We start from the raw sequence: 12700 nt of genomic DNA on the forward strand, positions 1-12700 counted from the left end.
AGCAAGCGTCAACCTATTTATTTCACTACCGAAGGGGATATTAGATTCTCCCTTCTGAGTCCTTAGTAAAGGAATGGAAATGATAACTACGCAAATTGTCACGATTTCATAGTGATTTAATTCTCCTTTTTTAGCCAAAAATACTCCCTTCTGAATCAAAGAAAACATCACATAATCTACAAAGTAAGTTTAGGTGAGTTTGCTGTACCTATGGAACTTACTGGTAATGTGATGGAGATGCAATTGATTCCGAAAGAAGAAATTCTTGAAAAATTAAGTAAGCTTAGAGAAGAAGTAGCTGTGTCTATGAAATTGATCCACATATGAACTATTGAAGGAGTAATAAAAGCAACTTTTAAGGAATGAATTGATTGAGAAATACATTTATCCACCTAAGAGATGGTTGTCTTGGAACAATGATAGGTAATCTGTATGCAGGAAAATTGATATTTGACATTCATCCTAGGATTGCATAGAACCTAGCAGATCAAGACTTCAGTAGAGTTTTAACCCTTCATGAAGATTTTAAAAGGAAAGATCAAATGAAAGAAGGTAATAGACCGTATTCTATAACTTGTAGAATTGCATATGCCCTTTCTAATACACATCATTCAGATTTATTTCTTAAGAAAGAGTATATTGAGATTCCTAGAATTTTCAAGAAATTTGTCAAGGTAATGACACCAGATCCAATAAGGATACCTAGAATTGGTGGTGTTGATATCATCATAAAAGATCACCCAGTTCTAGATAGAACACTAAGCTCTAGAATCGAGTTTAGTAGCAGGATGTCATTTTTGGAATATGGGATTATAGGCTAGAAAGGAGAAATATTTATTAAGAGCTTTAACTCCTCAATAGATTAGGGTTGATAACGTAAATTTAGATGCCTTGAAGGATGGAAAGAAATATGGGTTATATTTGACATCACTAAGAAAGATAATTTTTTCCCTTGTGATGACTTATATCATTTGCAGCAACTTGTTGTTAGTAGATATGAAGGCATGTTAGAAATAGTAGGCCATGAAATTCTAGTTACAGGTGTTGCAGGACGAGAAAATAGGAGTATGACTTTGGGGTTAAGTTTCCTCGAAGATCATAAACTATGGGGAAGAAAAGGTAATGGCATAGAATATAGTCTTGATGGTTTACACATGAAGATTGAATGACGAGCCCCTTCTCTATATATATATCTGTTGGTATATTGTATGGTCAATATAAGACAGAGTATTTTGCAACTTATATTGATTCAGGATCAGGAATTTGCACCTCAAAATATGGAGTTTTTAGGGTAATGTCTAAGCCAAGGTTTGAACTGGGGACTTATAGTGTGTGATACTAGCGTGATAACCAACTAGACCACCCGACCCCCAAAAAATAAGTGGATTGATTAATAATTTTGGCACTACAATGATGCTACCCAGGATCAAACTAGGGACCTTTAGTGTGTAACAAACAAGATAACCACTACACAACAACATCTACTACTTGTTTAATTTGTAATGTTAAGAGTGGGATTTGAACCCATGCCCTTTCGGACCAGAACCTTAATCTGGCACCTTAGACCAACTTGGCCATCTCAACTTACACCTTATCAAAATGTAATGTCCACATAAAGGTCCTACCGGGAGTCGAACCCAGGTCACTGGATTCAAAGTCCAGAGTGCTAACCACTACACCATAGAACCAGAAGTGCATTAGGACTTATTTGGTTGTCAATTTCTCTATTTTGTTTTTCTGAATGCAGATGATACCAACGATTGCCAAATAAGTAGATAGATAAATTAAGATATCAATCATCCCTGAGAGAGGGAGTGAATGTAAATGGGTGACAATTCAAACACATTTTCACCTATTTGTGGGGAATTACATTTTTATACACGGAACGTGTGTATATTATTTAGAATAAGATTTTGTATAAATTGATTAACGTTCCATGAATATGTCAGTATTCGAACCCATCATCTCTAAGGTCATGGAGTCTCAATTTTGCCAACTGAACTAGAACTCTTTCGCAAAATGTTGAGTTTCAAACTATTGAGCTGTCCCCTGAAAGTTTTTTTGGGGCCCGGGGTCTTCGTTAGGGAGATCCTATGTCTCCTTACTTGTCTTGATTATGGAAACTTTGAACCTTATTTTGTTGCAGCTGATCAATCAAGACATGACTTTTGTTTTTCATTCGCGTTATGAGCCTTTGAGATTGGTTCAGCTTTTGGATTTGCTAACGACTTATTGCTATTTGGTTGGGCTGAAGTAGAATCGACATGCTTGCTTAAGTGAGCCCTTGATTTATTTGGTGACTTGTCTAGCCTTCGCGTTAGTGTACAAAAGAGTCACATGATTCTCTCACGTTCAGTTTCTGGGATTCGCGACCAGCTGCTTGGGAGTCTGCGATTCTAGGAGGGACACTTACCGTTGAAGTATTTGGGACTTCCCCTAATATTGTCGCGACTTATGCTTTTGGAATGTAAACCCCTTCTTGACAAACTCGATCAGTGTATCAAGGGTTAGGAAGGTACGTCTTTGTCATATGCGGGACGAGTACAAATTATTAAATCTATTCTTATTGCTCTTGGTGTATATTGGGCCTAAGCTTTTATTTTGCCTAAGGGTGTTATTCAAGAGGTAGAAAAGCGACTGAGGGCTTTTCTATGGAAGGGCTCGGCTACTTGTGGATATACAAAGGTCGTCTGGGATTGTGTCTGTCGACCTATTAATGAAAGTAGCCAAGGCATCTAGGACATCACTGCCCTCAACTGTGCTCTTATGAGACTTAAATTGTGGCAAGTTATTCGTGGCAATAGGGTCTATCTGGGTGGATTGGATCTATCACACGGGACTGTGAGATGCTTCTATCTAGACGGTGTCAGATCGAGGGGGTTCGTGGGGCTGGCGGAAACTCCTCCATCTTCATCCCTTTATTCGACCGTTTGTTGAGTATATTATTGGAGATGGGGCTACGTTCTATTTATGGCAGGATCCTTGGTATAATTTAGGCCCACTTATTCTACAGTTTACAAAAGGACCTAGCCTCACGAATACATGGCTGACAGACAGAGTTGATGCTTACATTGAGGATGGGCAATGGCATTGGCCCCTCGCGATCCCACGCATACCCTTTACTATTGCTCACGGATATTCAGCAGATCATGCATTCCCTTCCATGCATTCATGGTGGTAATGACCGTAATTTATGGCGAACTCAGACAGAAACTCTGACGGCAGCTATGGTGCTCCGATCGCTCCAGGCTGAGGGTCCCAAGGCCCTTTTAAGATCCCTAAACATACTTTTGTCCTTTGGCTAGCCATTGTTGGTAAGTTTTCTACCACGGGCAAGCTTTTGTTATCCTACTTGGATAACTCCTGTGTTCTTTGTTTGGACAGTGCAGTGGAAAATCACAATCACCTATTCTTTCACTACCCCTATTCGAGAAGTTGTTTGTAGGTGATACGACTCACACTTCGCTTCCCTTGGCTAAACCGCCTGTGGCTTATTGACGTGCTGTGGGCAGCTAGCAGATGGAGGGGCATGCATATGATCTTTGCATCCTATTGTGCCTTACTCGATGAGCGTAATCTTAGACGTTTTGAGGGGATTCATCGTGACTCATGTACCTTGGGTACACTTATTCTTGAAGATGTGTGACAGAGGATTCTTAGTGTTAAACTTTCTTATGATGTTAGTACATCGCACTTTATCGTTTATGGCGGATTCCTTGGCCTGTCGAGGAATCCACCTAGTTGATGCTTGTTGTACTGTACTTATGTACCCCCTTTTACTTAATGAAATTTACATTTACCATAAAAAACATGGAGTTTTTCCTAAGGAAGCAAGGGAAACCTTTACCTATTATTGTAGGAAGGAATTCTTCACAAAAAATCCTGATACTCAATAAGGGAATACGAGAAGCCAAGATCATGATCGGAGGAGCATTTGGATCACGCTGGTTTAGGTAAAAATACCTCCTATTTACTTTCATGACACAGGTGCCCATATCTTGCTAGGTAACAATTTCATTCAAATATTTGCAGGATATATGCAGGATAATTAAAGAAATCTGTTAATCTTTATACTAACTATGGTAGTGAGATATAGGTGTTGCAAAGAGAAAAGGCATTTAACAGGATAATGCCTATAAAATTTTGCAGCAAGAGTGATGAATTTGATGCCAGACTAATACATCCAAAATATGCAGGATAAGAGAAAATTTGGTAAGGTTCTTTTGTCTTTCAGGCAATAGGGATTCATAGATAGCAATAGCTTCTATAAGGAATCCGAGGAAGAAATTAGAAACCTTAAGGAAGCACTACTGGAAATGAAATCTCTAGATATCAGCGAGGAAATAAGGCTTTTCTATTGAGAATATTAGCAAAAACCCTCTGACATGGTGGGATAAGAACAAGATCGAATCTACTCTAAAGGTCAAGAAAGAATGCAAGTACGAGTATGTTCGATACAAACCTATCCAGAAAAACATGGAGGACAAGAAAGATATGTAGATGACTATCAAAGAGCATATCAGTCTTGGACTTATCGAGCTTGGAATCTCTATCTACAACAACCCTGGATTTCTGGTTAGAAACTACGGTGAGATAAAGAAAGGTAAACCCAGGTTGATAATTAACTATCAATGTATAAATAAAATATTAGAGTTTGATGGTTATTACATTCTTAGCAGAGAACACTTAATTGATTGCATTAAAGGAGCAAAAGTGTTTTCTAAATTCGATTGCAAATCTAGTTTTTATCAGATTAAGATTGAAAGTGAATCAAAAAAATTTACAACATTCTCCACACCACAGGGACAATATATTGCGAATGTGTTTCCAATGGGTCTAGAAAACCCAAGATATTCCAAAGACAAATGGATAATCTTTTGAAAAAATATTTTGAATTCATGTTTGTCTACATTGACGATATACTGATTGCATCTAAAAATATAAAAGATCATATTAAACATCTTGAAATATTTTCTGATGCATGCTATAAGAAGGTTTAGTACTTTCTTAGAAGAAGGCTACTATTGCTGTCAATAAAATTGAATTTCTAGGAGTTCTTATTGACGAAATAGGAATTGAGTTACAGGACCATATTGTGGAGAAAATCCACAATTTTTCGGACATACTCAAGGACAAGAAATATTTGTAGAGCTTCTTGGGAGTTGTTAATTTTGCAGGTATCTTCATTAAGAATCTTGCAAAATACAGGAAGGATTTCCTACCACTTCTGAAAGAAACGGAAAGTTCAAACTGAAAATGGGAAGAAATCCACACAAAAAGAGTTCGTGAACTGAAACAGGTTTGCAGTAACCTGCCAAAGCTTGCTATACCACACGACGAAGATGAATTGGTAGTCTACACAGACGCTAATGACTATAGATGGACAGTAGTGCTCATGAAGAAGATAGCTACAGGGGAAGAACCTTGTAGATGTACAGGAGGGTTGTTCTCAGAACAACAAGCCAAAGTTGGCACATTAACGAGAAAGAATTCTTTGCGGTCTCGAAGGCTTTTAAGAAATGGCATCTGTTTTTACTTGCTACAGAAGTTACTTTAAAGATTGATAATACTAATGTTAAGGCTTTCTTAAAAAATAAATTAGAATCAAAGATAGAGAAAGCTCCTATTATCAGATGGCAAGATGAATGGCAATATTATTGTTATAATATTGTCGTCATAGAATCTAATGAAAATGTTCTTGCAGATTTCCTGACAAGAGATGGAGGCATCTGAAGCAAACTCCATAATGCTGAGGCTCAGGTACCTCTGAGAAAACCTCGAGGAGCTTGACAAGAAGTTCGGGCAGCTAGCGGTGAATGCCCAAGTTGCCGGCCAAATTCAAAGAACTGATCTAGACATAGTCTACGTCGCAATAAGGAGTTCCTTATTAGCATCCACCTCGCAATGAAATAATTTATGAGATCCAACTCGGAAGGTTTCACCTTCGGGGATCACTCACGAGTTGAGAGAGCATGACCCTAAATATGCCTTTAGAGTACAGGGCTTTAGACCTGTAGCATCAGATTTAAGTACCGATTACACAAGGCCATTACCAGACTCTGGTGAAATAGCAACAATTGAGTCAGAAGAAGTGCAAACTCCTATAAATTAAAGTCAACCCAGCACATCTGGTGTTAATAAGGGAGACATTAGCCTTAGGCCGATGACGGGCAGTTCTAAGGTTAATACTAACGAGTTGATATCTTCTTTTGCCTGGCAGGACTATCAGCGCATGTGAAAAAAATTAATTTCCCTCAAAAGAGTGAACCCAGGCAAGACCATTATCAAAACGTTCAGAAAATACAACAGGGTCTGGATGTTAAAAGGGTCCAAACCAGAAGATGTCAAATAATGGTATGATTTTGGAGCTCTTGCTTCAGTTCATACTATGTCACCGAGCTTTCTGTAAAATTTCAAAACTTTCAGAGTGGATTAGTGGGGCGGTCTTTGATTCGTGGCAAAACAACCCCTACCTAAAAAGAGGTGATGTTTTGGAGATAAAATTCGTGTTAGTTGCTCCAGGAATGGCAAGAAAAGGGTCTCATCCAGCATTTCATTTCATGAAGTTAAAGAGACCAGACATGGTAGCTTTCAATAAAATCAAAACTACCTCAAGAGAAACTCCCCTGGTATAAGCCATTAATGAAGATAGTATCTCTACTAGAAGAGCTTGGGGATTATGAGTCTGTTTCACTGAAATGGATAAGGTCAAGTATCCATTCAAAATTTTCTCCAACAAAGTGAACGAATCGTTCTTGTTAAATTCCATGATGGAAAAAGCACTGAGTTTGCAGAAAGCTTATTTGAGTAGAAAATGATGTTGATTTGAGAGAATAAGCTACCAGCAACCAAAGCCACAAGGATGAAGACGTGCAACATGTTGCATGTTGGGTAATAGCATAACCATTTATGCCTTTACTGTGAAAAACAAGAGAAGCTCTGTTCGGGACAAAAATTCGGGTCACACAAAATAAATTCGAACCAAACCAGGGTAAGGAAAAAAGAATTTTTTTTACAAAAAGAAGTAAAAACTAAAGAATGTAAACAATCAAAGATAGGACTGTCGGTAGAAAACGACAAAGGCCAATAGTCAGCGAAGCAGGAAAGCCAGCTAGCAATGACATGGCTGACAAGCCATTAAGACCAACAACTGGAAAGGACGCGGAGATGACGAATGCAATGACGTCATCAAAAATAAGTTTGGAGTTCGAATTTGAAGTTCGCAGACACCTATAAATATAGATGCAATGAAGCAGATGGGGTTTATCAGAAAAACTTCTCAAACTCTTCAAAGCATCATATTTCAAATTTTGAGTCTTTGTATTTTCAATTTTCTTAGTTTATGGGGGTTTCCCCAGTGAGTCAAACCCCTCTATAATATGAGACGCTAAACAGTTGTCTCCTCCAACGAAGGAATAATATCTATGTAATATTCTATGTATTTCTTCAGTAAAGAAAGACTTTTGTTCCACTTGTTTATCCAAAATATTATTTAGTCTCTGCTTTGGAATACCTTCTACGCCCTAAGGTAGGAAAAGAACTAGGATTGTGTTGTTTTGTTACTCAAGGAGCTAGTACCTGTGAACCATCAACTGTGGTTGTGTGGTTGGAAGAAGTTTGTAAAATTGAGAACTTGGAATATCCGAAAGCAAGGCGGTCAAACCAATGTGTAAATTTATGGAGACTTAATTTTATTCCGAAAGCATGATGGGCCAAACTAGGGCATGCCTATGGACTATATTCAGTTTTTCTATTGAAGGGCAAAATAGTCACTAATTTAACTTAAGGACCAAAACAGAGCAGTTTTAAAAGATATGGAATCAAATTGAGAAACCAAAAAATTAGATGATCAAATTGAGAAATCCCTAAAGCTACGGGACTAAAATTGATTTGAAGCCTATATATAATGTATATTATATGTTCGAAAAAATACTTAACAACATGGTGCCCTGAATGGCTATTCAAACTAATAAGTGTGATACCTCCTGTATATGTATAATTTAAAATTTATTTAAAATAAAATGTTTGTATAAATGACATTATTAATTTAAATTTTTGTAGAGTAAAAAAATACTTAAAAGTATATGTATAAGATAATAAGTTAAAATATTCTCATTTATAAAAATATTGATAAATAAAGAGAACAAATAATGTTTGAGAAATTAAGAAAAAAAACTACCAAAAAGGATTAAGAGTCAATCAATGATAGCAGATTGATTGTACCATACACCTCCGGTTATCCTAGTTTTGGGGTTTTAGAGGAGTGATTTGGGGGTTTGGAAGAAGGGGAGGATGGGAAGTTAATAAATTAATTTAAAAATTAAAAGAATATATAAATTGGCAAATAAAAAAAAAAGTAGGTATCATTAAAAGGATGTTCTCTCTTAATAATAAGATATAGATAATATGTTTTATTATGTTGTACGTACATTTTATAAAGTTACATGAATTATATGTTAATGTATTAATATTAACCTTTACATAAAGTAGTCATTTAATATATTATTAGAATCATTCCAAATAAAAAATATTGCTACTCGATCTTATCATCTCACATTTATAACATTTATAATAATAATAATAATAATAATAATAATAATAATAATAATAATAATAATAATAATAATAAGAAAAGATTTCACATGCAACAAGAAACATAACAAATTAACCATGGTTAATAGTTAATTATCAAGATCATGCAATAGTTGTTGGTCGTGATTTTTACGAGCGTACTAAAATATTTGTTATGATTAAAAACATGGCAAATATTTTTACTATGACTCTTAGATGTGGCACATAATTTTTTCATGGTAAAAAATTAGTTCTTTACATCAATTTTATTTAAGCGTGATTAATATTAGTTATTTGTCATAATTTTAGCCACAATTATTAATATTATAGTCAATTATAATTTTTTTTTAAAAAAAATGAAGAGTTGCACGTAAGAAAAATTAAAATATTCATATTAAAAGGTTCTCGTATAAGGATGTGGTCCTTTAATATTATACCATTCAACTTGTGGGACCCACAAAATGAAAGGTCATGGTGTCGAGGGGAAAAATGCATTTTACTCTCCTATGAAATGAAAAATGAGCAAAAAATTCCCCCGTAAAAAATAAAATGAAAAATTATCCTACGTATTTTGATAAAATGAAGCAAATTACCTCCTATCTCAAACCATTGATATGGACTAATTTATTTCATTTTGAAATAAAAGAGAATAATTTATTAATTTTTTCCTCACAAAAGAATATTTACTCACTTCACATACAACAAAGAGTAAATTACATTTAACCCTATCGTCGGAGACGAGTACAAAGAGCTTACATAACAAGAGATAACCGAATAGATGTGACAAACCGAAGCTGACCTCTCATTACAGCCATTAGCACGCATCATTCGATATACTTTTACAAATCAAACCAAAGAAATGGTCCATTCTATTATTTAAATACTAAGAGAAAACATCATTGATAGTAATTTGCCCCAAACTATTTTCCAAGAATCAACATTTTCATACTGGCCCTATAAACATTCCTGAATACCAAAATTGAGGAATTTTGAAGAGTTTTTTTTTTATGTATTAGTATATTTATAGAGGGTTTTGTTGCATTTAACCCTCTAAAAAATGATTGTTTTGAGTGAAGCTGGACTTTTATCTCAATCCTAAATCATAATTTGGTATGTGGCTAAGCCGGCGCCAACCGCTATTGCTGTTGTTAAGTGTAAAATGACCGTGGAAAGGGTCACTAGACTGTCGGGAAACTGCAAAGGATTATAGCTCAACCGACCACCACTTGACACCAACGACACGTTCCCCGCTCCCGCTATTTCCCCTCCACTTGATTTCTTACTGCACATCATCAATAATTTTTATTGACCATAAATATAAAATAAGATGATCAAAGATATGAAAAAAAGGAAAAAAAATACTTTATCAATAGTACTGTAGATAATCAGAGTCTAAATATTACGTTTTTCTGTTATATATGTGACACAAACGTCGACTTTACTCCTCTAACTATATACCTAGTTACAATAATTCTGGTCTAGAAGAAAATAAATAATTTATTATAAATCATATTTTTACTAGTGTTATTATTCTTATTTAGCACAAAATATTGATCTATCAATGAGCTCATGAGTATGAGCAATTGAAGTCCCCTCCATATGTTTGCAAATTTAAAACTAGTATGTATGAGTGTGCAATTAAATAAAATACTTTAAAATAATTTTTATTTTTAAAATTATAAATTTAAATAAAAAAATTGAAATACTAAAATTTAAAAAAAAATAAGAATGTTATAAGAAGTTAAAATTAGTGATAATTGAGAAGAGTCGTCAACTTGGCGATTAAAAAACACGGGAGAAACTTTTAAAAAAATTATTCCAACAATGCAAAAAATAAAACAGATAAAAATATGAGAACCCAAAAGGTGTTCCCCGTAATAATAAAGTATAAATTTCGCTATACTTTCATCCGTTCAAAAAAAAAAAAGTAAATAAATAATTGACTAAAATTAACAAAATAAATTAATAATATGCAGGAATTACCAATTATTGCAAATTAATTATTTTAAGGTTATCATCTTAATTAATTAATACATAGTATGGTTATGCATAAAAATTGCAAGTTGTCAAATTTGGACGGTGCCATTTTCTTAAAAATAATTGTACACGCAAGCCAGAAACTATATATATTAAAGGCATCAAAACCGCCCAAAGTAGCAAACTCGTTTAAAAAGAGGAGCACATCAAAGTATGGAAGGTTTCTTAATGCGTCATAGATGTTGATGGGCTTCAATTGATTTTTCCACTCCAAATTATTGAAAATTCTAGTTTGAATCCGACTCAATTAAATTTAAATCAGTTTATATGGTAAGTATAATATATTTGTCGTGTGATTGGTGTACAAATTAGGAAAAGTTGCGATTGGTTTGGTTCAACCAAACCTAGTTCGAGCAAGAATTTTCTCCAAATCAAACTGTATCGTTTATTTTTATTTAATTTAAGAAAGAGTTTTATAGACACAGTATACACATATATTCGGACGTATTATACTGACGCCCTCCGATATTAGATTAAACTACACGAACACCACCTGTATTTTACAAAATTATTGCTATACCCCCTGAGGGGTGCTAGTGTAATATTCTTTAGGCGGTGTTTCTATAAGTTTTATATTTGAATAAGGGGTACAGTTGTAATTACAATTATAATTTCAGGCGGTGTAGCTGTAATTCTACAGAAAAAATAGGAAATATTTGTGTATTTTAACATAATTTCAAAAGATATCAATATAATTTATCTGATATATTAATAAAAATAAAAATAATAATAATAATAAAATTTGGAATAGAAAATGAAGGGAAGTGATGGGGTTTGGAACTGCACATGACTTAACTTACATAACATGTCATATTGTGGTCACTACTTAAAAGTGAAAGAAAGAAAAGGGGGTTTCCGAAATGGGGTAGACATGGAAACTAGACAACAACATTACACAACCGATCTCCATCCCAGAAAACTCACTTCTTGTCTGAGTTTAGTGCATGTGTGATGTGCCTATGTTTCCAACTAACTCAACAAGAGTTTCTTTAAACTCAACAAGAGTTAGAACCTAAGAGGAAAATGGTTGAGTGGGGAGGTCATCAGTTTGTTACTTGTGAGCATGAAAGTGTTAAGTATTATCGATATCTATACTGTATAAAAAAAAAATTTATTTTTATTCACACATAACGATTACTTACATTGTGATATCGATTCGTTAAATTATTAAAAATATTTTTATGTATTTTTGACCACTCCTACTCAACTTTTAATTTATATATTTATACTGATATGAAAATTTCACTCACAAATATCAGTTTGTAAAACAGCGATAGTGAATTTTGTTGGGGTCGATAATATCGCTAAATTAGTTTATTTTTAGTTATTTATTTATTTTATTTTGTTAATATATTTAAAATGTAAACAGTTACTTATTATATGCACACATGTGCGATATGCCATAACAACTAATATATGTATATAAAGGGTTAATTAGAGAATTTCTTTTACGTATTTAATTTTGTATTTCCTAAATTATGCAGCAATCAAATAACAAATATATTATACTTATTATATTATTGGTTCAATTTAAAAGAATCGAACTGGAACTAGAATTTGGCCTGCATTACTTAAAAATTTCACAAATGTCGTTGAATTCATTCATATTTCAATAAAAGTTACCTGGCTGAAGGAGTCGGGCAGAAAATGACGACGTAGTCCGCGGACTCGCAGGTAAACGTGCTGGTGCCGTCATCGTAAGCATAGCTGTAAGCGCGCGGGCACGCGGTCTTAAAGAACTCTGAGTATGCGCTCGGCCTGCAAATATCGGGGGTTGCGTATTCGCCGCTGCAACAATACTTGGGATCCCCGAACGCCTCGCAGGCGCTCTTGCAGGCCACGCATGGTCCTCCTCCTCCACCGCCCCCGCCACTAGTGCTCACGGAGTTCAGCACCTTCCGACGGACCGGACATGAGGCGTTGAGGTCGACGACGCAGCCGGTGTTCGAACAATTTCCGCCTGTCCCGCCCTGTGGGACTACCAGCATGGGGAGATTATAGCCGTCCACGAGACTGACGTCGTAGAAGTCGAGCCCATCCGCACCGTTCAGCGTGAACTCAGCCAAAGTGGCAGGGGGGGGCGGCCCACCCC

The 12700-nt window shown here is 35.2% G+C and overlaps 1 protein-coding gene and 2 non-coding genes across 4 annotated transcripts in view; all 3 read right to left on the reverse strand.

Annotated features, from left to right (window-relative positions):
* Positions 1504–1584, reverse strand: TRNAL-AAG. Its single transcript has one exon. It is a non-coding gene; the product is annotated as a tRNA-Leu (tRNA).
* TRNAQ-UUG lies at positions 1617–1688 on the reverse strand. Its single transcript has one exon. It is a non-coding gene; the product is annotated as a tRNA-Gln (tRNA).
* Positions 9569–12700, reverse strand: part of LOC105176080 (thaumatin-like protein 1b) — a 3853-nt gene continuing 721 nt past the window's right edge. For both annotated transcript variants that reach the window (XM_020698651.1, XM_020698650.1), the window contains exons 2-3: positions 12232–12700; positions 9569–9853 (exon numbers count right to left, since the gene is read on the reverse strand). The exon at positions 12232–12700 is cut by the window's right edge. In XM_020698651.1, coding sequence (XP_020554310.1) covers positions 9667–9853; positions 12232–12700 — 656 coding nt within the window. In that variant the 3' untranslated portion in view covers positions 9569–9666. The remainder of the gene's footprint in view (positions 9854–12231) is intronic.

The sequence above is a fragment of the Sesamum indicum genome, linkage group LG13, assembly GCF_000512975.1.
Source record: "Sesamum indicum cultivar Zhongzhi No. 13 linkage group LG13, S_indicum_v1.0, whole genome shotgun sequence".
NCBI lineage: Eukaryota > Viridiplantae > Streptophyta > Magnoliopsida > Lamiales > Pedaliaceae > Sesamum > Sesamum indicum.